The sequence below is a fragment of the Salvelinus fontinalis genome, chromosome 40 (assembly GCF_029448725.1).
Source record: "Salvelinus fontinalis isolate EN_2023a chromosome 40, ASM2944872v1, whole genome shotgun sequence".
Classification (NCBI taxonomy): domain Eukaryota; kingdom Metazoa; phylum Chordata; class Actinopteri; order Salmoniformes; family Salmonidae; genus Salvelinus; species Salvelinus fontinalis.
Window position 1 is genome coordinate 8,905,825 of NC_074704.1, and position 24,425 is coordinate 8,930,249.

At 50.8% G+C, this 24,425-nt stretch overlaps 2 protein-coding genes across 8 annotated transcripts in view; one reads left to right on the plus strand and one right to left on the minus strand.

The window, feature by feature from the left end:
• LOC129839162 (b(0,+)-type amino acid transporter 1-like) overlaps positions 1-24,425 on the minus strand; it is a 350,362-nt gene that overhangs the window by 123,496 nt on the left and 202,441 nt on the right. The window lies entirely within an intron of this gene.
• Positions 1-24,425, plus strand: part of LOC129839161 (b(0,+)-type amino acid transporter 1-like) — a 37,475-nt gene that overhangs the window by 6,136 nt on the left and 6,914 nt on the right. For all 7 annotated transcript variants that reach the window (XM_055906450.1, XM_055906449.1, XM_055906451.1 and 4 more), the window contains exons 3-10: positions 5,497-5,644; positions 8,890-9,132; positions 10,621-10,746; positions 12,073-12,172; positions 19,086-19,130; positions 21,131-21,254; positions 21,423-21,526; positions 21,691-21,787. In XM_055906450.1, the coding sequence (XP_055762425.1) occupies positions 5,497-5,644; positions 8,890-9,132; positions 10,621-10,746; positions 12,073-12,172; positions 19,086-19,130; positions 21,131-21,254; positions 21,423-21,526; positions 21,691-21,787 (987 nt within the window). The remainder of the gene's footprint in view (positions 1-5,496; positions 5,645-8,889; positions 9,133-10,620; positions 10,747-12,072; positions 12,173-19,085; positions 19,131-21,130; positions 21,255-21,422; positions 21,527-21,690; positions 21,788-24,425) is intronic.

Here is a 24,425-nt window from a genome sequence, read left to right on the forward strand (position 1 = left end):
ATCACAGGGACAGGTGAAACAGATCAGGGCGTGACAGATCAAAAGTAAAAGTATAAATCATTTCATATTTCTTATATTAAGCAAACCAGATTGAATCATTTTATTTTTAATATACGGAGAGCCAGGGGAACACTCCAACACTCCGACATCATTTACAAAACTAAATATTTGTGTTTAGTGATTCCGCCAGATCAGAGGCAGAAGGGATGACCAGGGATATTCTCTAGATAAGTGTGTAAACTAGACCATTTTACTGTCCTGCTATACTCTACATTCAAAACATAATGAGTACTTTTGGGTGCCAGGGAAAATGTATGGAGTAAAAAGTACATTATTTTTTTCAGGAAATGTGTGAAGTAAAAGTAGGCAAAAGTATAAATATTCAAGTAAATTACAGATAAAAAACTACTTAAGTAGGACTTTCAATTATTACTTAAGTTCTTTACACCACTGACTTTACAGAAAGTAGGCTAGTGAGACAGACAGTGATGTGGTGAGGCTGAGGCAGACTGTAATGCATGCAGGAAGAAGCAGAGGTGACAAAAGAGAGAGGAAGCAGAGAAAGCGGTTAGTACAGTGCTTCCCAAACGTGGGGTCGGGCCCCATGTGGGGTCCCCTGGGAGAATCTGTACTAATCTCATCGAACAAGTTAGGAACAAAAAAAACAGCATTTGTTTCAAAATGGACATCTCCACAGGACCTCTTTTCCCTATAGACCTACATTACAATACAACCACTGTATGTTTCAATATGGACATCTCCACAGGACCTATCCTCCCTATAGACCTACATTACAATACAACCACTGTATGTTTCAATATGGACATCTCAACAGGACCTATCTTCCCTATAGGCTGACATTAAAATACAACCACTGTATGTTTCAATATGGACATCTCCACAGGACATATCTTCCCTATAGACTGACATTAAACCAGACTAGGTCAATCTGGGACCTTTACCACATCAGATAATAATACACCAGACTAGATCAATCTGGGACCTTTACCACATCAGATAATAATAAACTAGACTAGATCAATCTGGGACCTTTACCACATCAGATAATAATACACCAGACTAGATCAATCTGGGACCTTTACCACATCAGATAATAATACACCAGATCAATCTGGGACCTTTACCACATCAGATAATAATACACCAGACTAGATCAATCTGGGACCTTTACCACATCAGATAATAATACACCAGACTAGATCAATCTGGGACCTTTACCACATCAGATAATAATACACCAGACTAGATCAATCTGGGACCTTTACCACATCAGATAATAATAAACCAGACTAGATCAATCTGGGACCTTTACCACATCAGATAATAATAAACCAGACTAGATCAATCTGGGACCAAAAACAAGTTGTGTTGCTCTTCAAATATAAAAATACTACAAATTATGTTTCAAATAGACAATTGTGATACATGTAGCTTGTAGCATAATTCATGTGCTAACTGACCAAGTATGACATTGCATTCTGGTTCCATTCGTGTGATAACTGACCAAGTATGACATGGCATTCTGGTTCCATTCGTGTGATAACTGACCAAGTATGAAATGGCTTTATGGTTCCATTCATGTGATAACTGACCAAGTATGACATGGCATTCTGGTTCCATTCGTGTGATAACTGACCAAGTATGACTTGGCATTCTGGTTCTATTCGTGTGATAACTGACCAAGTATGACATGGCATTCTGGTTCCATTCGTGTGATAACTGACCAAGTATGACATGGCATTCTGGTTCCATTCGTGTGATAACTGACCAAGTATGACTCTGCATTCTGGTTCCATTCATGTGATAACTGACCAAGTATGACATGGCATTCTGGTTCCATTCGTGTGATAACTGACCAAGTATGACTTGGCATTCTGGTTCTATTCGTGTGATAACTGACCAAGTATGACTCTGCATTCTGGTTCCATTCGTGTGATAACTGACCAAGTATGACTTGGCATTCTGGTTCCATTCGTGTGATAACTGACCAAGTATGACTTGGCATTCTGGTTCTATTCGTGTGATAACTGACCAAGTATGACATGGCATTCTGGTTCCATTCGTGTGATAACTGACCAAGTATGACATGGCATTCTGGTTCCATTCGTGTGATAACTGACCAAGTATGACTTTGCATTCTGGTTCCATGCATGTGATAACTGACCAAGTATGACATGGCATTCTGGTTCCATTCATATGATAACTGACCAAGTATGACTTTGCATTCTGGTTCCATTCCTGTGATAACTGACCAAGTATGACTCTGCATTCTGGTTCCATTCATGTGATAACTGACCAAGTATGACATGGCATTCTGGTTCCATTCGTGTGATAACTGACCAAGTATGACTTGGCATTCTGGTTCTATTCGTGTGATAACTGACCAAGTATGACATTGCATTCTGGTTCCATTCGTGTGATAACTGACCAAGTATGACATGGCATTCTGGTTCCATTCGTGTGATAACTGACCAAGTATGACTTTGCATTCTGGTTCCATGCATGTGATAACTGACCAAGTATGACTTTGCATTCTGGTTCCATTCGTGTGATAACTGACCAAGTATGACTTGGCATTCTGGTTCCATTCCTGTGATAACTGACCAAGTATGACTTTGCATTCTGGTTCCATTTGTGTGATAAATGACCAAGTATGACATGGCATTCTGGTTCCATTCGTGTGATAACTGACCAAGTATGACTTGGCATTCTGGTTCCATTCGTGTGATAACTGACCAAGTATGACATGGCATTCTGGTTCCCTTCGTGTGATAACTGACCAAGTATGACATGGCATTCTGGTTCCATGCATGTGATAACTGACCAAGTATGACATGGCATTCTGGTTCCATTCGTGTGATAACTGACCAAGTATGACTTGGCATTCTGTTTCCATTCGTGTGATAACTGACAAAGTATGACTTGGCATTCTGGTTCTATTCGTGTGATAACTGACCAAGTATGACATGGCATTCTGGTTCCATTCATGTGATAACTGACCAAGTATGACTTGGCATTCTGGTTCCATTCATGTTCTCGCTTGCTACAAGTACATAAGCTACTCGAGTGACCAACATCAATCATCCTGGCTTGTGTACAAGGCCTCTGTATGGTAGCTGTAAATGAATAGTCCTGTTACAGTGCACAGGGTTACTGAGTGACTCTGACAACAGTAGCTGACTGACTGAGGAATGTTAGAAAGCTGTTTACGGGTCGGTACCTCTCAATAGAACTACTGCTTCATTCTGTAGTTTACACCGTGAGGCTCTCAGAAAACCCGGGTCGGTACCTCTCAATAGAACTACCTCTTCATTCTGTAGTTTACACCGTGAGGCTCTCAGGAAACCCGGGTCGGTACCTCTCAATAGAACTACTGCTTCATTCTGTAGTTTACACCGTGAGGCTCTCAGGAACCCCGGGTTGGTACCTCTCAATAAAACTACTGCTTCATTCTGTAGTTTACACCGTGAGGCTCTCAGGAACCCCGGGTTGGTACCTCTCAATAAAACTTCTGCTTCACTCTGTAGTTCATAGAGGAATGTTAAAGTGATATGTAGATTAATTGTCACATTTCCCCCTTTTCCCCCCCCCCAGAAATTAGACCTTTAACCCTGAATTTACCCTGTCAGTCCTGAGACCCGCAAAAATCGGCTTTTCATTTCTCTGACTTTCTTTTATCTGCACGTTCAGCCGTATTATTTAACTATGAAGTGTTCTACCGTTTTCTGTGGGGACACAGGACGTTTTTTATTCCATAAAATTAATATATATTGTGAAAGGCCGTACCTATTCACTAACAAGATCCTAAGCGGGACTCAGAGATGTGACTTCCTCAACAAACAACAAAAGGAAACTGTAATGGGTGTTTCAACTCCCCCAGGGCAGTACAAACAAAGGCCCTTTGGGGATCTGTGTTTGTCTTACAAACTAAATCACGCCGGCGTGACAGTAGGACTCATTGGGTTAACTACTTACTAACTCACACTAAACTCTCCCCCGGGGCAGTACAAACAAAGGCCTGGGTAATGGCTGTCCAAACAAACTAGCAGTTAGTACGAAACACAAAACACAACAACTTGAGACGAATCTTTAACAGGGAATCATGGTGGAATTCTCCTCAGGCTTGTAATCACTCTGCCCCCATCTGCCCCCTCTGCCGGGTCCTTAAGAGACGTGGTTGAGCGGTATCATGGTGGAATTCTCCTCAGGCTTGTAATCACTCTGCCCCCTCTGCCGGGTCCTTAAGAGACGTGGTTGAGCGGTATCATGGTGGAATTCTCCTCAGGCTTGTAATCACTCTGCCCCCTCAGTCGGGTCCTTAAGAGACGTGGTTGAGCGGTATCATGGTGGAATTCTCCTCAGGCTTGTAATCACTCTGCCCCCTCAGTCGGGTCCTTAAGAGACGTGGTTGAGCGGTATCATGGTGGAATTCTCCTCAGGCTTGTAATCACTCTGCCCCCTCTGCCGGGTCCTTAAGAGACGTGGTTGAGCGGTATCATGGTGGAATTCTCCTCAGGCTTGTAATCACTCTGCCCCCTCAGTCGGGTCCTTAAGAGACGTGGTTGAGCGGTATCATGGTGGAATTCTCCTCAGGCTTGTAATCACTCTGCCCCCATCTGCCCCCTCTGCCGGGTCCTTAAGAGACGTGGTTGAGCGGTATCATGGTGGAATTCTCCTCAGGCTTGTAATCACTCTGCCCCCTCAGTCGGGTCCTTAAGAGACGTGGTTGAGCGGTATCATGGTGGAATTCTCCTCAGGCTTGTAATCACTCTGCCCCCTCAGTCGGGTCCTTAAGAGACGTGGTTGAGCGGTATCATGGTGGAATTCTCCTCAGGCTTGTAATCACTCTGCCCCCTCAGTCGGGTCCTTAAGAGACGTGGTTGAGCGGTATCATGGTGGAATTCTCCTCAGGCTTGTAATCACTCTGCCCCCTCAGTCGGGTCCTTAAGAGACGTGGTTGAGCGGTATCATGGTGGAATTCTCCTCAGGCTTGTAATCACTCTGCCCCCTCTGCCGGGTCCTTAAGAGACGTGGTTGAGCGGTAAAACACTACACTGTGTTCATAAACACTGTCATGGGCCAGTCAGCCATTGATTGAGTGGTGACACAGGACATATTTTATTCAATAAAAATAATATATAAATATCTCTATCTATCAATAACACAAAATGTAATAATGGAAAATGGACAACTACATAAACGTAATGTAGACAGGGGTATTACAAGTCAAAACAAAGTGTACACATTAAGAGACGTGGTTGAGTGGTGAAACATTCACATGTACAAAGCTCCCCAACAGGAGACAGGGGTATTACACGTCAAAACAAAGTGTACACATTAAGAGACGTGGTTGAGTGGTGAAACATTCACATGTACAAAGCTTCCCAACAGGAGACGAGGGTTTAATCGCTGGTTCTACCGCCTGTATCACCCTCACAGGAAGTTGTCATAACCACTTCCTGTCTCTCTCTGCAGGTGGGCCTTTTGAGTGGGATCTGTCTGATCGTAGGAACCATGATCGGCTCCGGCATCTTCGTCTCCCCGAAGGCAGTGCTGCTGGAAACGGGAGCCGTAGGACCATGTCTGTGTGTCTGGGCCGCCTGCGGGGTGCTGGCTACACTGGGTGAGGACACACACACACACACACACACACAGGCTACACTGGGTGAGGACACACACACACACACAGGCTACACTGGGTGAGGACACACACACACACACAGGCTACACTGGGTGAGGACACACACACACACACACACAGGCTACACTGGGTGAGGACACAGACACACACACACACACACACACATTACCTGACCTGACCTGTCCTAGGTAATCTCTAACCAGACACTAAATGACACCATAAACTGAGATAGATTACCTGACCTGACCTGTGCTGGGTAATCTCTAACCAGTCACTAGTGGTGTGAAAGAATGATAAGAATCTCTTAAATCAGGAATGACCAAAGTGAGAAGGGCCCCGTGTGAGAAGGGCCCCGTGTGAGAAGGGCCCCGTGTGAGAAGGGCCCCGTGTGAGAAGGGCCCCGTGTGAGAAGGGCTCGGTGTGAGAAGGACTCGGTGTGAGAAGGGCCCCGTGTGAGAAGGGCCCCGTGTGAGAAGGGCCCCGTGTGAGAAGGACTCTGTGTGAGATGGACACCGTGTGAGAAGGACTCCGTGTGAGAAGGGCTCCGTGTGAGAAGGGCCCCGTGTGAGAAGGGCTCTGTGTGAGAAGGGCCCCGTGTGAGAAGGGCCCTGTGTGAGAAGGGCCCCGTGTGAGAAGGACTCCGTGTGAGAAGGGCTCTGTGTGAGAAGGGCCCCGTGTGAGAAGGGCCCTGTGTGAGAAGGGCCCTGTGTGAGAAGGGCTCTGTGTGAGAAGGGCTCCGTGTGAGAAGGGCCCCGTGTGAGAAGGGCCCTGTGTGAGAAGGGCCCTGTGTGAGAAGGGCTCCGTGTGAGAAGGGCTCCGTGTGAAAAGGGCTCTGTGTGAGAAGGGCTGGAGCTTCATCACAGATGGCAACCTAATCCTATGGGTCTGGTCCTACTACCCCATAGGTCTCTGGTCTAAAGTAGTGCACTATATAGGGAATAGGGTTCTATAGGGCTCTGGTCTAAAGTAGTGCACTATATAGGGAATAGGGTTCCATAGGGCTCTGGTCTAAAGTAGTGCACTATATAGGGAATAGGGTTCCATAGGGCTCTGGTCTAAAGTAGTGCACTATATAGGGAATAGGGTGCCATAGGGCTCTGGTCTAAAGTAGTGCACTATATAGGGAATAGGGTTCCATTTGGGAGGCATACTGACTGTGAGAAGGATTGTGTCAGTGTGTTCCATCCCCCCACACCAGGAAACAGGAACATGGACATAGTGCACCTAAAGTGAACCCCGCTGATTTATTAAGTCTAGGAGGGAATTCCTCTCCTAACATGAACCCCGCTGATTTATTAAGAGACTAGGAGGGAATTCCTCTCCTAACGTGAACCCTGCTGATTTATTAAGAGTCTAGGAGGGAATTCCTCTCCCAACATGAACCCTGCTGATTTATTAAGAGTCTAGGAGGGAATTCCTCTCCTAACATGAACCCTGCTGATTTATTAAGAGTCTAGGAGGGAATTCCTCTCCTAACATGAACCCTGCTGATTTATTAAGTCTAGGAGGGAATTCCTCTCCCAACATGAACCCTGCTGATTTATTAAGAGACTAGGAGGGAATTCCTCTCCCAACATGAACCCTGCTGATTTATTAAGAGACTAGGAGGGAATTCCTCTCCTAACATGAACCCTGCTGATTTATTAAGGGTCTAGGAGGGAATTCCTCTCCTAACATGAACCCTGCTGATTTATTAAGAGACTAGGAGGGAATTCCTCTCCCAACATGAACCCTGCTGATTTATTAAGAGTCTAGGAGGGAATTCCTCTCCTAACATGAACCCTGTTGATTTATTAAGAGTCTAGGAGGGAATTCCTCTCCTAACATGAACCCTGCTGATTTATTAAGAGTCTAGGAGGGAATTCCTCTCCCGACATGAACCCTGCTGATTTATTAAGAGTCTAGGAGGGAATTCCTCTCCTAACATGAACCCTGCTGATTTATTAAGAGACTAGGAGGGAATTCCTCTCCTAACATGAACCCTGCTGATTTATTAAGAGTCTATGAGGGAATTCCTCTCCTAACATGAACCCTGCTGATTTATTAAGAGACTAGGAGGGAATTCCTCTCCCGACATGAACCCTGCTGATTTATTAAGAGACTAGGAGGGAATTCCTCTCCCGACATGAACCCTGCTGATTTATTAAGAGACTAGGAGGGAATTCCTCTCCCGACATGAACCCCGCTGATTTATTAAGAGACTAGGAGGGAATTCCTCTCCTAACATGAACCCCGCTGATTTATTAAGAGACTAGGAGGGAATTCCTCTCCTAACATGAACCCTGCTGATTTATTAAGAGTCTATGAGGGAATTCCTCTCCTAACATGAACCCTGCTGATTTATTAAGAGTCTAGGAGGGAATTCCTCTCCTAACATGAACCCTGCTGATTTATTAAGAGTCTAGGAGGGAAATCCTCTCCCAACATGAACCCCGCTGATTTATTAAGTCTAGGAGGGAATTCCTCTCCCAACATGAACCCTGCTGATTTATTAAGAGTCTAGGAGGGAATTCCTCTCCTAACATGAACCCCGCTGATTTATTAAGAGACTAGGAGGGAATTCCTCTCCTAACATGAACCCTGCTGATTTATTAAGAGACTAGGAGGGAATTCCTCTCCCGACATGAACCCTGCTGATTTATTAAGAGTCTAGGAGGGAATTCCTCTCCCTGTCTACAGGTTTTCACTTTTTGGATGCACTTGATTGATCACCTGGTTGTCGAGGTCTTTAGGAACTCACCTGGTTGTCTAGGTCTTAATTGATTAGTTAGGAACTCACCTGGTTGTCTAGGTATTAATTGACTAGTTAGGAACTCACCTGGTTGCCTAGGTATTATTGACTAGTTAGGAACTCACCTGGTTGTCTAGGTATTATTGACTAGTTAGGAACTCACCTGGTTGTCTAGGTATTATTGACTAGTTAGGAACTCACCTGGTTGTCTAGGTCTTAATTTACTAGTTAGGAACTCACATGGTTGTCTAGGTATTAATTGACTAGTTAGGAACTCACATGGTTGTCTAGGTATTAATTGACTAGTTAGGAACTCACCTGGTTGTCTAGGTATTAATTGACTAGTTAGGAACTCCCCTCACCTGGTTATCTAGGTCTTAATTGATTAATTAGGAACTCACCTGGTTGTCTAGGTCTTAATTGATTAGTTAGGAACTCACCTGGTTGTCTAGTGTCAAATAACTGTCTGTCTCTGAGCCTGCCTGTCTGCCTGCAGGGGCGCTGTGCTACGCGGAGCTGGGCACCATGATCACTAAGTCTGGAGGGGAATACGTGTACCTGATGGAGGCCTATGGGTCAGTGATGGCCTACCTCTACTCATGGAGCACCATCATGGTTCTTCAGCCATCCGCCTTCGCCATCATCGCCCTAAGCTTCGCAGAGTACACCTCCACGCCGTTCTACGCAGGATGCACTCCTCCCATTGTGGTCACCAAGTGTCTGGCTGTAGTGTGCATATGTGAGTGTGAATTCTTCTTGAATTATGAAAAATCCTAATAGAAAACAATTGGCATGCACTTCCTGAATGGACTGAATTAAAACCATGGCCCTATCTAAAATGTTCTTTCCTTGCATCCAATCATATTGGAGGAGAAGATCAAAGGTCCCTCACCTCTGACCTTCTTCTCCAATGACTTTTGAGAAGAGAGGATGCCTGGGATCAAGAAAAGAATCATTTAAAAAAAAGCCATGACTTGACCCCCACCCTCCTCTTCCTGCCTTGTGTTCTCCTCCTCTTCCTCTTCCTGCCTTGTGTTCTCCTCCTCCTCCTCCTCTTCCTCTTTTCTCCTCCTCTTCCCCGTCTCCTCCTCCTCTTCCTGCCTTGTGTCCTCCTCCTCCTCCTCTTCCTCTTTTCTCCTCCTCTTCCCCGTCTCCTCCTCCTCTTCCTGCCTTGTGTTCTCCCCCTCCTCCTCTTCCCCTGTTTCTCCTCCTCTTCCCCGTCTCCTCCTTCCCTTTCTCCCACCTCCTGCCCCGCCTCCTGCTCCTCTAGTATCCTAGATACCATCAACTGTTGTTGTTCACTTGAGCTCTTAATCCCTAAACTGCCCCCCAGACTCTTAACCCCTAAACTCCTCACCAGACTCTTAACCCCTAAACTATTCCCCAGACTCTTAACCCCTAAACTGCTCCCCAGACTCTTAACCCCTAAACTCCTCACCAGACTCTTAACCCCTAAACTGCTCCCCAGACTCTTAACCCCTAAACTGCTCACCAGACTCTTAACCCCTAAACTGTTCACCAGACTCTTAACCCCTAAACTCCTCACCAGACTCTTAACCCCTAAACTCCTCACCAGACTCTTAACCCCTAAACTCCTCACCAGACTCTTAACCCCTAAACTGCTCCCCAGACTCTTAACCCCTAAACTCCTCACCAGACTCTTAACCCCTAAACTGCTCCCCAGACTCTTAACCCCTAAACTGTTCACCAGACTCTTAACCCCTAAACTGCTCACCAGACTCTTAACCCCTAAACTGCTCACCAGACTCTTAACCCCTAAACTGCTCACCAGACTCTTAACCCCTAAACTGCTCACCAGACTCTTAACCCCTAAACTGCTCCCCAGACTCTTAACCCCTAAACTGCTCCCCAGACTCTTAACCCCTAAACTGTTCACCAGACTCTTAACCCCTAAACTACACTATTAGCTGCCCATTGTTCTAGCCTGTGTGTGTGTGTGTGTGTGTGTGTGTGTGTGTGTGTGTGTGTGTGTGTGTGTGTGTGTGTGTGTGTGTGTGTGTGTGTGTGTGTGTGTGTGTGTGTGTGTGTGTGTGTGTGTGTGTGTGTGTGTGTGTGTGTGTGTGTGTGTGTGTGTGTGTGTGTGTGTGTGTGTCTCTGTGTCTGCGGGATTGACTACAGCAGAGGACCAACTTCTGTCTCGTATGGATTAATAAAATATTCCTCCTCTCCTTCCTTCCTCTTCCTCCCCTTCCTCCTCCTCCTCCAGTTCTGATAGTGTCGGTGAACTGTCTCAGTGTGAAGCTAGCCAACTATGTCCAGAACTTCTTCACTGCAGCCAAGCTTCTCATCATCCTGGTAATCATAGTGTCGGGCATCGTCCTCTTGGCACAAGGTTGGTACTTTACACATTCTGTCTGTCTACCAAATGGCACCCTATTCCCTTTATAGTCCACTACTTTAGACCAGAACCCTATGGCACCCTATTCCCTATATAGTTGTCTACCCTATTCCCTATATAGTGATCTACCCTATTCCCCAGAACCCAGACATCCCTCAGAGCCCTATATTTATATTTATTTTTATTTTACCTTTATTTAACTAGGTAAGTCAGTCAAGAACAAATTCTTATTTTCAATGACGGCTTAGGAACAGTGGGTCAGCTGCCTTGTTCAGGGGCAGAATGATAGATTTTTACCTTGTCAGCTCGGGGATTCAATCTTGCAACCTTTCGGTTACTAGTCCAACGCTCTAACCACTAGGCTACCCTGCTGGTTACTAGTCCAACGCTCTAACCGCTAGGCTACCCTGCTGGTTACTAGTCCAACGCTCTAACCGCTAGGCTACCCTGCTGGTTACTGGTCCAACACTCTAACCACTAGGCTACCCTGCTGGTTACTAGTCCAACGCTCTAACCGCTAGGCTACCCTGCTGGTTACTAGTCCAACGCTCTAACCGCGAGGCTACCCTGCTGGTTACTAGTCCAACGCTCTAACCACTAGGCTACCTGCTGGTTACTAGTCCAACGCTCTAACCACTAGGCTACCCTGCTGGTTACTAGTCCAACGCTCTAACCGCTAGGCTACCCTGCTGGTTACTAGTCCAACGCTCTAACCGCTAGGCTACTTTCTGATTACTAGTCCACCGCTCTAACCGCTAGGCTACCTGCTGGTTACTGGTCCAACGCTCTAACCGCTAGGCTACCCTGCTGGTTACTAGTCCAACGCTCTAACCGCTAGGCTACCCTGCTGGTTACTAGTCCAACACTCTAACCACTAGGCTACCCTGCTGGTTACTAGTCCAACACTCTAACCACTAGGCTACCCTGCTGGTTACTAGTCCAACACTCTAACCACTAGGCTACCTGCTGGTTACTAGTCCAACGCTCTAACCGCTAGGCTACCCTGCTGGTTACTAGTCCAACGCTCTAACCGCTAGGCTACCCTGCTGGTTACTAGTCCAACGCTCTAACCGCTAGGCTACCCTGCCGCCCCGTATATATATCCCTCATAGCCCTGTGGATCCTGGTCAAAAGAAGGGCACTTCTGTATAGAATAGGGTACCATTTGGGATGAGACCTTTGCCATCTATTCCAGTACCCTGTATTATCATGTGGAAGTTTCAAATATCACTCTATACTGTAGTACTTTTAGGTACACCGTATGGGCCCTGGTCAAAATAATGAATATTAAAATGTATATACTGTCACGTTTGTGTCCAGGAAACACTGAGAATCTGTCCAACCCATTTGAAGGAGCCTCAACCTCCTTTGGATCCATTGGACTGGCGTTTTACAACGGGCTCTGGGCCTACGATGGGTGGTAAGACTACACCTGCCCGTAGCGCCCGTAGCGCTCATTTGGAATAAATGGCACCCTACTTCCTATATAGGTCACTACTTTTATGCTCTAATCAGAGGGCCCGTAGCGCTCTAGTCAGGGGGGCCCGTAGCGCTCTAGTCAGGGGGGCTCGTAGCGCTCTAGTCAGGGGGGCCCGTAGCGCTCTAGTCAGGGGGGCCCGTAGCGCTCTAGTCAGGGGGGCAGGCAGCTCTCAAGTCAGGGGGGCCCGTAGCGCTCTAGTCAGGGGGGCCCGTAGCGGTCTAGTCATGGCCCGTAGCGCTCTAGTCAGGGGGGCCCATAGCGCTCTAGTCAGGGGGGCCCTTAGCGCTCTAGTCAGGGGGGCCCGTAGCGCTCTAGTCAGGGGGGCCCGTAGCGCTCTAGTCAGGGGGGCCCGTAGCGCTCTAGTCAGGGGGGCCCGTAGCGCTCTAGTCAAGGGGGCCCGTAGTGCTCTAGTCAGGGGGGCCCATAGCGCTCTAGTCAGGGGGGCCCGTAGCGCTCTAGTCAGGGGGGTCCGTGGCGCTCTAGTCAGGGGGGTCCGTAGCGCTCTAGTCTGGGGGGCCCATAGCGCTCTAGTCAGGGGGGTCTGTGGCGCTCTAGTCAGGGGGGCCCGTAGCGCTCTAGTCAGGGGGGCCCGTAGCGCTCTAGTCAGGGGGGTCTGTGGCGCTCTAGTCAGGGGGGCCCGTAGCGCTCTAGTCAGGGGGTCCGTAGCGCTCTAGTCAGGGGGGCCCGTAGCGCTCTAGTCAGGGGGGCCCGTAGCGCTCTAGTCAGGGCCCGTAGTGCTCTAGTCAGGGGGGCCTGTTGCGCTCTAGTCAAGGGGGGCCCATAGCGCTCTAGTCAGGGGGGTCCGTAGCGCTCTAGTCAGGGGGGCCCGTGGCGCTCTAGTCAGGGGGTCCGTAGCGCTCTAGTCAGGGGGGCCCGTAGCGCTCTAGTCAGGGGGGCCCGTAGCGCTCTAGTCAGGGCCCGTAGTGCTCTAGTCAGGGGGGCCTGTTGCGCTCTAGTCAAGGGGGGCCCATAGCGCTCTAGTCAGGGGGGTCCGTAGCGCTCTAGTCAGGGGGGCCCGTGGCGCTCTAGTCAGGGCCCATAGTGCTCTAGTCAGGGGGGGCCGTTGCGTTCTAGTCAGGGGGGCCCGTGGCGCTCTAGTCAGGGCCCATAGTGCTCTAGTCAGGGGGGCCCGTAGCGCTCTAGTCAGGGGGGCCCGTAACCCTCTAGTCAGGGGGGCCCATAGCGCTCTAGTCAGGGGGGCCCGTAGCGCTCTAGTCAGGGGGGTCCGTGGCGCTCTAGTCAGGGGGGCCCGTAGCGCTCTAGTCAGGGGGGCCCATAGCGCTCTAGTCAGGGGCGCCCGTAGTGCTCTAGTCAGGGGGGCCCATAGCGCTCTAGTCAGGGGGGCCCGTAGTGCTCTAGTCAGGGGGGTCCGTGGCGCTCTAGTCAGGGGGGTCCGTGGCGCTCTAGTCAGGGGGGCCCATAGCGCTCTAGTCAGGGGGGCCCGTAGCGCTCTAGTCAGGGGGGTCCGTGGCGCTCTAGTCAGGGGGGCCCGTAGCGCTCTAGTCAGGGGGGCCCATAGCGCTCTAGTCAGGGGCGCCCGTAGTGCTCTAGTCAGGGGGGCCCATAGCGCTCTAGTCAGGGGGGCCCGTAGTGCTCTAGTCAGGGGGGTCCGTGGCGCTCTAGTCAGGGGGGTCCGTGGCGCTCTAGTCAGGGGGGCCCGTAGCGCTCTAGTCAGGGGGGTCCGTGGCGCTCTAGTCAGGGGGGTCCGTGGCGCTCTAGTCAGGGGGGCCCGTAGCGCTCTAGTCAGGGGGGCCCGTAGCGCTCTAGTCAGGGGGGCCCGTAGCGCTCTAGTCAGGGGGGCCCGTAGCGCTCTAGTCAGGGGGGCCCGTAGCGCTCTAGTCAGGGGGGCCCGTAGCGCTCTAGTCACGGGGGCCCATAGCGCTCTAGTCAGGGGGGCCCGTTGCGCTCTAGTCAGGGGGGCCCGTTGCGCTCTAGTCAGGGCCCGTAGCGCTCTAGTCAGGGGGGCCCGTAGCACTCTAGTCAGGGGGGCCCGTAGCGCTCTAGTCAGGGGGGTCCGTAGCGCTCTAGTCAGGGGGGCCCGTAGCGCTCTAGTCAGGGGGGCCCGTAGCGCTCTAGTCAGGGGGGCAGGCAGCTCTCAAGTCAGGGGGGCCCGTAGCGCTCTAGTCAGGGGGGCCCGTAGCGGTCTAGTCATGGCCCGTAGCGCTCTAGTCAGGGGGGCCCATAGCGCTCTAGTCAGGGGGGCCCTTAGCGCTCTAGTCAGGGGGGCCCGTAGCGCTCTAGTCAGGGGGGCCCGTAGCGCTCTAGTCAGGGGGGCCCGTAGCGCTCTAGTCAGGGGGGCCCATAGCGCTCTAGTCAGGGGGGCCCGTAGCGCTCTAGTCAGGGGGGTCCGTGGCGCTCTAGTCAGGGGGGTCCGTAGCGCTCTAGTCTGGGGGGCCCATAGCGCTCTAGTCAGGGGGGTCTGTGGCGCTCTAGTCAGGGGGGCCCGTAGCGCTCTAGTCAGGGGGGCCCGTAGCGCTCTAGTCAGGGGGGTCTGTGGCGCTCTAGTCAGGGGGGCCCGTAGCGCTCTAGTCAGGGGGTCCGTAGCGCTCTAGTCAGGGGGGCCCGTAGCGCTCTAGTCAGGGGGGCCCGTAGCGCTCTAGTCAGGGCCCGTAGTGCTCTAGTCAGGGGGGCCTGTTGCGCCCTAGTCAAGGGGGGCCCATAGCGCTCTAGTCAGGGGGGTCCGTAGCGCTCTAGTCAGGGGGGCCCGTGGCGCTCTAGTCAGGGCCCATAGTGCTCTAGTCAGGGGGGGCCGTTGCGCTCTAGTCAGGGGGGCCCGTGGCGCTCTAGTCAGGGCCCATAGTGCTCTAGTCAGGGGGGCCCGTAGCGCTCTAGTCAGGGGGGCCCGTAACCCTCTAGTCAGGGGGGCCCATAGCGCTCTAGTCAGGGGGGCCCGTAGCGCTCTAGTCAGGGGGGTCCGTGGCGCTCTAGTCAGGGGGGCCCGTAGCGCTCTAGTCAGGGGGGCCCATAGCGCTCTAGTCAGGGGCGCCCGTAGTGCTCTAGTCAGGGGGGCCCATAGCGCTCTAGTCAGGGGGGCCCGTAGTGCTCTAGTCAGGGGGGTCCGTGGCGCTCTAGTCAGGGGGGTCCGTGGCGCTCTAGTCAGGGGGGCCCGTAGCGCTCTAGTCAGGGGGGTCCGTGGCGCTCTAGTCAGGGGGGTCCGTGGCGCTCTAGTCAGGGGGGCCCGTAGCGCTCTAGTCAGGGGGGCCCGTAGCGCTCTAGTCAGGGGGGCCCGTAGCGCTCTAGTCAGGGGGGCCCGTAGCGCTCTAGTCAGGGGGCCCGTAGCGCTCTAGTCAGGGGGGCCCGTAGCGCTCTAGTCAGGGGGGCCCGTAGCGCTCTAGTCACGGGGGCCCATAGCGCTCTAGTCAGGGGGGCCCGTTGCGCTCTAGTCAGGGGGGCCCGTTGCGCTCTAGTCAGGGCCCGTAGCGCTCTAGTCAGGGGGGCCCGTAGCACTCTAGTCAGGGGGGCCCGTAGCGCTCTAGTCAGGGGGGTCCGTAGCGCTCTAGTCAGGGGGGCCCGTAGCGCTCTAGACAGGGGGGCCCGTAGCGCTCTAGTCAGGGGGGCCCGTTGCGCTCTAGTCAGGGGGGCCCGTAGCGCTCTAGTCAGGGGGGCCCGTAGCACTCTAGTCAGGGGGGCCCGTAGCGCTCTAGTCAGGGCCCGTAGCGCTCTAGTCAGGGCCCGTAGCACTCTAGTCAGGGGGGCCCGTAGCGCTCTAGTCAGGGGGACTATTAGCGCTCTAGTCAGGGGGGCCCATGGGCACTCTAGTCAGGGCCCGTAGCGCTCTAGTCAGGGGGGCCCGTAGCACTCTAGTCAGGGGGGCCCGTAGCGCTCTAGTCAGGGGGACTATTAGCGCTCTAGTCAGGGGGGCCCGTAGCACTCTAGTCAGGGGGGCCCGTAGCGCTCTAGTCAGGGGGGTCCGTAGCGCTCTAGTCAGGGGTGCCCGTAGCGCTCTATTCAGGGGGGCCCGTTGCGCTCTAGTCAGGGGGGCCCGTAGTGCTCTAGTCAGGGGGGCCCGTTGCGCTCTAGTCAGGGGGGCCCGTAGCGCTCTAGTCAGGGGGGTCCGTAGCGCTCTAGTCAAGGGGGGCCCGTTGCGCTCTAGTCAGGGGGGCCCGTAGCGCTCTATTCAAGGGGGGCCCGTAGCGCTCTAGTCAGGGGGGTCCGTGGCGCTCTAGTCAGGGGGGTCCGTGGCGCTCTAGTCAGGGGGGCCCATAGCGCTCTAGTCAGGGGGGCCCGTAGCGCTCTAGTCAGGGGGGCCCATAGTGCTCTAGTCAGGGCCCATAGTGCTCTAGTCAGGGGGGCCCGTAGAGCTCTAGTCAGGGGGGCCCGTAGCGCTCTAGTCAGGGGGGCCCGTAGCGCTCTAGTCAGGGGGGCCCGTAGCGCTCTAGTCAGGGGGGCCCATAGCGCTCTAGTCAGGGGGGCCCATAGCGCTCTAGTCAGGGGGGCCCGTAGCGCTCTAGTCAGGGGGGCCCGTAGTGCTCTAGTCAGGGGGGCCCGTAGTGCTCTAGTCAGGGGGGCCCGTAGTGCTCTAGTCAGGGGGGCCCGTAGTGCTCTAGTCAGGGCCCATAGTGCTCTAGTCAGGGCCCGTAGCGCTCTAGTCAGGGGGGCCCGTAGTGCTCTAGTCAGGGGGGCCCGTAGCGCTCTAGTCAGGGGGGCCCGTAGCGCTCTAGTCAGGGCCCGTAGTGCTCTAGTCAGGGCCCATAGCGCTCTAGTCAGGGGGGCCCGTAGCGCTCTAGTCAGGGGGGCCCGTAGCGCTCTAGTCAGGGCCCGTAGTGCTCTAGTCAGGGCCCATAGCGCTCTAGTCAGGGCCCGTAGTACTCTAGTCAGGGCCCGTAGTACTCTAGTCAGGGCCCGTAGTACTCTAGTCAGGGCCCGTAGCGCTCTAGTCAGGGGGGTCCGTAGCGCTCTAGTCAGGGCCCGTAGCGCTCTAGTCAGTGGGGGTCCGTAGCGCTCTAGTCAGGGCCCGTAGTGCTCTAGTCAGGGTGGCCCATAGCGCTCTAGTCAGGGGGGTCCGTAGCGCTCTAGTCAGGGGGGCCCGTAGCGCTCTAGTCAGGGGGGCCCATAGTGCTCTAGTCAGAACCCGTAGCGCTCTAGTCAGGGGGGCCCGTAGTGCTCTAGTCAGGGGGGCCCGTAGCGCTCTAGTCAAGGGGGCCCGTAGCGCTCTAGTCAGGGCCCGTAGCGCTCTAGTCAGGGCCCGTAGTGCTCTAGTCAGGGCCCATAGCGCTCTAGTCAGGGCCCGTAGTACTCTAGTCAGGGCCCGTAGCGCTCTAGTCAGGGGGGCCCATAGCGCTCTAGTCAGGGCCCGTAGTGCTCTAGTCAGGGCCCATAGTGCTCTAGTCAGGGCCCGTAGTGCTCTAGTCAGGGGGGCCCGTAGTGCTCTAGTCAGGGGGGCCCATAGCGCTCTAGTCAGGGGGGTCCGTAGTGCTCTAGTCAGGGGGGCCCGTAGCGCTCTAGTCAGGGGGGCCCGTAGCACTCTAGTTAGGGGGGCCCGTAGCACTCTAGTCAGGGGGGCCCTTAGCGCTCTAGTCAGGGCCCGTAGCGCTCTAGTCAGGGCCCATAGCGCTCTAGTCAGGGGGACCCGTAGCGCTCTAGTCAGGGGGGCCCATAGCGCTCTAGTCAGGGCCCGTAGCGCTCTAGTCAGGGGGGCCCGTAGCGCTCTAGTCAGGGGGGCCCATAGCGCTCTAGTCAGGGGGGCCCGTAGCGCTCTAGTCAGGGGGGCCCATAGCGCTCTAGTCAGGGGGGCCCGTAGCACTCTAGTCAGGGGGGCCCATAGCGCTCTAGTCAGGGGGGTCCGTGGCGCTCTAGTCAGGGGGGCCCGTGGCGCTCTAGTCAGGGGGGCCCGTAGCGCTCTAGTCAGGGCCCATAGTGCTCTAGTCAGGGGGGTCCGTGGCGCTCTAGTCAGGGGGGGCCCGTAGCGCTCTAGTCAGGGCCCATAGTGCTCTAGTCAGGGCCCGTAGCGCTCTAGTCAGGGGGGCCCGTAGCGCTCTAGTCAGGGCCCATAGTGCTCTAGTCAGGGCCCATAGCGCTCTAGTCAGGGGGGCCCGTTGCGCTCTAGTCAGGGCCCGTAGTGCTCTAGTCAGGGGGGCCCGTAGTGCTCTAGTCAGGGCCCATAGCGCTCTAGTCAGGGGGGCCCGTAGCGCTCTAGTCAGGGGGGCCCGTAGTGCTCTAGTCAGGGCCCGTAGTGCTCTAGTCAGGGCCCGTAGCGCTCTAGTCAGGGGGGCCCGTAGTGCTCTAGTCAGGGCCCGTAGTGCTCTAGTCAGGGCCCGTAGTGCTCTAGTCAGGGCCCATAGCGCTCTAGTCAGGGGGGCCCGTAGCGCTCTAGTCAGGGGGGCCCGTAGCGCTCTAGTCAGGGCCCATAGCGCTCTAGTCAAGGGGGCCCGTTGCGCTCTAGTCAGGGCCCATAGTGCTCTAGTCTAAAGTAGTCCACTAAGTAGGGGATCGGGTACCATTGGGGATGTATCCTATCTCTCTGTTCTTATCACTTCCAAAAATAAAACAGTTTTATGGTTTTGAGATTCCTGTTTTGAATGTCGACCCAACCTGTTTAAACGTGGTTCTATAAACACGTGTTGTCTCTCAGGAATGTTCTATAAACACGTGTTGTCTCTCAGGAATGTTCTATAAACACGTGTTGTCTCTCAGGAATGTTCAATAAACACGTGTTGTCTCTCAGGAATGTTCTATAAACACGTGTTGTCTCTCAGGAATGTTCTATAAACACGTGTTGTCTCTCAGGAATGTTCTTTGAACACGTGTTTGTCTCTCAGGAATGTTCAATAAACACGTGTTGTCTCTCAGGAATGTTCTATAAACACGTGTTGTCTCTCAGGAATGTTCTATAAACACGTGTTTTGTCTCTCAGGAATCAGTTGAACTTTATAACAGAGGAGCTGAAAAACCCAAACAGGTGAGTGTCCATACAACTGACATTTAGGGTACGTCCAAAATGGCTCCTTGTTCCCCGATGGGCCCTGGTCAACAGTAGTGCACTACTACCCGATGGGCCCTGGTCAACAGTAGTGCACTACTACCCTATGGGCCCTGGTCAACAGTAGTGCACTATGTAAGGAACAGGTTGCCATTTGGAATGCACAAACAGTTACATGACCTGCAGCACGGTCAAGCAAGTTAATGTTTACTAAACTAGTGATTTAGAAACCGCAGTTAGCACAAGCCACAACAAAGACAACAGGACTTCTGCTATTCCTGCACCATTTAAACATCATCCAATCACCTGGGCCATAATAAGCTTAGTCTTAACAAACCGTACCATACCGTAAACAATTTAGTCCAATCAACATAGCTAAATATCATGTGGCTGTCTGTGGTACTTGTGTGTGCAAGTATGGAAAAAACGTGTTGACTCACCCTATTTGTAGACTAGTTTAACAGACCAGGGCCGTCCTCCTCTCTTTCATGTTCGCAACACGGTCTATGACTCTGTCAGAGAGAAGTACACGCTTTTGGTTTGTAGACTAGGTTACCTGGCTAAAATACATACTAGACTAGCTTCCTCGCGGGGGCAACAATGAACCAGCTAAGTTATTTAGCTAGTTAACGTGAGCCTACTATACCTAGGCTACATATTGAACATCAATCGTCTCAGGCCAGTGGTGGACATTTATGGCTAGATCAGAATCGCTGTTTAATCATTGGCCTGTACAGAGAATTAAGTTAAAACCACAAGTCCAATTCTCCGTGTCCATCCATCCATGGTTTAGGAAAGGGCTGATTTAGCTAGCTAGCTACTGCATCAACACAAGCAGACCAGAAACAGACAAGTTTTTCTGACAATGATGACGTTTTGCCTAGGATGTGATTTGATTGGTGTGAAGCCAAATCCAAAGTGGCCTCCCTTGTGGGGTGGGTTTGCTGCACCAGGACTACCCACAGCTGAGCTCATCTCAACGCTGATTGGATAATTATTTTATTTTTAAAATATCAAGGGAGGTCAAATGCTCGCTGGCATCTGTCAATCAAATGCTACGGCAACAACATGTCATACTCATTTTGGCCAGACAGCATCTGATACACCTGCTACACATACTGAGACAGAGGGGCGCTGTTTCCCTCGCTCTTATGATTTCTCTGACGAGATTGATTCAGCCACTTGAGGTTCTGAGAATGTTTGATTCAGCCACTTGAGAATTGATTATTTTTTTTTTTTTTACCTTTATTTAACTAGGCAAGTCAGTTAAGAACAAATTCTTATTTTCAATGACGGCCTAGGAACAGTGGGTTAACTGCCTGTTCAGGGGCAGAACGACAGATTTGTACCTTGTCAGCTCGGGGATTTGAACTTGCAACCTTCCGGTTACTAGTCCAACGCTCTAACCACTAGGCTACGCTGATTCAGCCACTTCAATTGATTCAGCCACTGGAGAATTGATTCAGCCACTTCAATTGATTCAGCCACTGGAGAATTGATTCAGCCACTTCAATTGATTCAGCCACTTGAGAATTGATTCAGCCACTTGAGAATTGATTCAGACACTTCAATTGATTCAGCCACTTGAGAATTGATTCAGCCACTTGAGAATTGATTCAGACACTTCAATTGATTCAGCCCCTTGAGAATTGATTCAGCCACTTGAGAATTGATTCAGACACTTCAATTGATTCAGCCACTTGAGAATTGAAGGAAAATAAGGAAAACACAGAGACAAAAGATAAATTGTTTAATAATTGTATTTGTTTTATTGGTCTGATTTTCGTGGAAGCTTGGCTTCCCTTGGCATTCACGCGCCACTGCCTTTACTGGTTGGACGATGACAAGAGATTTCTCAACTCTCTGTCTCTCTCTCCATCTGTGTGCTACATGATCCTCTAACACTGGTGTCTGTGTACCATGTGTTGGTTGTAGTCTCTCTATCTCACACTCTCTCTCTCTCTCTCTCTCTCTAACAGAAACCTTCCCCTGGCCATTATCATTGGTATTCCCTTGGTAACTGTGTGCTATGTGCTGGTCAACATTGCCTACTTCAGCGCCATGACCCCTACGGAACTACTGCAGTCTCCCGCTGTCGCTGTGGTAAGAGGGTCGTCATGGAAATAGGGGCGGAGAGAGAGAGAGGAAGCCATTGGTTTGGCTCATCATATCTCCCTTAGCAACAACAAGATGCCTTTTCAACAACAAACAATTCTATTTTATTTATTGTATCCCCCCGTCTCCTCGGAGGGACTTGTTTGTGCCCCTTAGACTTTTGGTGACAGAGTGCTGTACCCCCTGTCGTGGGTAGTCCCTCTGTTTGTCATCTTCTCCACCTTCGGGGCGGCCAATGGGAGCTGCTTCACTGCCGGCAGGTAAAGGGACAACTTCAGGAAGACGTTTTTATTTGCTAATCAAATTTAAATCAAACAAAATGTATTTTATAAAACCTTGTTTATATCAGCAGTTGTCACAAAGTGTTAAAACATATTGCCAATATTATGTTGAACTAACGTGTTTGTGCTCTGTCCCACCTCAGGCTGACCTATGTGGCAGGAAGAGAGGGTCACATGGTAAAGATTTTGTCCTATATCAGTCTGAAGCGTCTCACTCCTTCCCCCGCCCTCATCTTCAATGTAAGTCTGAGATATTACAACTCTACCCAGCTCATTACAACTCTACCCAGCTCATTACAACTCTACCCAGCTCATTACAACTCTAACCAGCTCATTACAACTCTACCCAGCTCATTACAACTCTACCCAGCTCATTACAACTCTACCCAGCTCATTACAACTCTACCCAGCTCATTACAACTCTACCCAGCTCATTACAACTCTACCCAGCTCATTACAACTCTAACCAGCTCATTACAACTCTAACCAGCTCATTACAACTCTACCCAGCTCATTACAACTCTACCCAGCTCATTACAACTCTACCCAGCTCATTACAACTCTACCCAGCTCATTACAACTCTACCCAGCTCATTACAACTCTAACCAGCTCATTACAACTCTACCCAGCTCATTACAACTCTACCCAGCTCATTACAACTCTACCCAGCTCATTACAACTCTACCCAGCTCATTACAACTCTACCCAGCTCATTACAACTCTAACCAGCTCATTACAACTCTACCCAGCTCATTACAACTCTACCCAGCTCATTACAACTCTACCCAGCTCATTACAACTCTACCCAGCTCATTACAACTCTACCCAGCTCATTACAACTCTACCCAGCTCATTACAACTCTACCCAGCTCATTACAACTCTACCCAGCTCATTACAACTCTAACCAGCTCATTACAACTCTAACCAGCTCATTACAACTCTACCCAGCTCATTACAACTCTACCCAGCTCATTACAACTCTACCCAGCTCATTACAACTCTACCCAGCTCATTACAACTCTACCCAGCTCATTACAACTCTACCCAGCTCATTACAACTCTACCCAGCTCATTACAACTCTACCCAGCTCATTACAACTCTACCCAGCTCATTACAACTCTACCCAGCTCATTACAACTCTACCCAGCTCATTACAACTCTACCCAGCTCATTACAACTCTACCCAGCTCATTACAACTCTACCCAGCTCATTACAACTCTACCCAGCTCATTACAACTCTACCCAGCTCATTACAACTCTAACCAGCTCATTACAACTCTACCCAGCTCATTACAACTCTACCCAGCTCATTACAACTCTACCCAGCTCATTACAACTCTACCCAGCTCATTACAACTCTAACCAGCTCATTACAACTCTAACCAGCTCATTACAACTCTACCCAGCTCATTACAACTCTAACCAGCTCATTACAACTCTACCCAGCTCATTACAACTCTAACCAGCTCATTACAACTCTACCCAGCTCATTACAACTCTACCCAGCTCATTACAACTCTACCCAGCTCATTACAACTCTACCCAGCTCATTACAACTCTACCCAGCTCATTACAACTCTACCCAGCTCATTACAACTCTACCCAGCTCATTACAACTCTACCCAGCTCATTACAACTCTACCCAGCTCATTACAACTCTACCCAGCTCATTACAACTCTACCCAGCTCATTACAACTCTACCCAGCTCATTAGAACTCTACCCAGCTCATTACAACTCTACCCAGCTCATTACAACTCTACCCAGCTCATTACAACTCTAACCAGCTCATTACAACTCTACCCAGCTCATTGTACTGTAACTTTGTCTACTCTAATAGCCAAGATGACCATGACATGACTGAATGTTAAGTCCTGTGTGTGTTAATAAGGAGACGGAACACCAAGGATATTATAGTTTTATGTTTTTAAATTAGTTTTTATTTCTATTAGTTTAAAGGTTTTATGTGAAATTCAGTTTGTTTTCAGATCCACCCCAGCTAGCACATTTTATTCCTTGGACGTTGTCAGAGCATACGTTTTTGGTTTCCCCATTTGTGCTGGGAACGAAGCTATACGTTTCTTGACCGGTAAAACTGAATGTTTTTCAAGGTTCGGGGAACGGAAGTGAAAATTATAACAGTTCTGGGAACGTACATTTTTAGTTTGAAGGGAGGTTCTGAGAATGTTTTACTCTGGTTCCAGGGAGGTTCTGAGCATGTTTTACTCTGGTTCCAGGGAGGTTCTGAGCATGTTTTACTCTGGTTCCAGGGAGGTTCTGAGCATGTTTTACTCTGGTTCCAGGGAGGTTCTGAGAATGTTTTATTATGTTACGTTCCTAGAACATTACCATTGTCAAACCAGTTGGAGAACATTCCTAAAACATTCCCAATGTCAACCCAGTTGGAGAACGTTCCTAGAACATTCCCAATGTCAACCCAGTTGGAGAATGTTCCTAGAACATTCCCAATGTCAACCCAGTTGGAGAATGTTCCTAGAACATTCCCAATGTCAAACCAGTTGGAGAACGTTCCTCGAACATTCCCAATGTCAAACCAGTTGGAGAACGTTCCTAGAACATTACCAAAATGTAAATGAAATGTAACCATATTTGAACTTTTAGGAAACGTTCTGTTGAAGTAATACCACTTTGTCAAGTTGCTTAAATGTGACCGACCACTCGATTCGGTCTCAAGTAGCAACATTTGAAATGGTGTTTTTTACTTTGAATAGAAGTAGAGACTCCGAGCTACAACATGGTATATCATACACTGCAGTTGAGGAATAATGGGAAAGTAATTCTGCTTTGAAATGTGATTAACTTGTAACCACACTTTTGAGAAAATGACCCTTGAATGTTTTGGCACACCTACTGG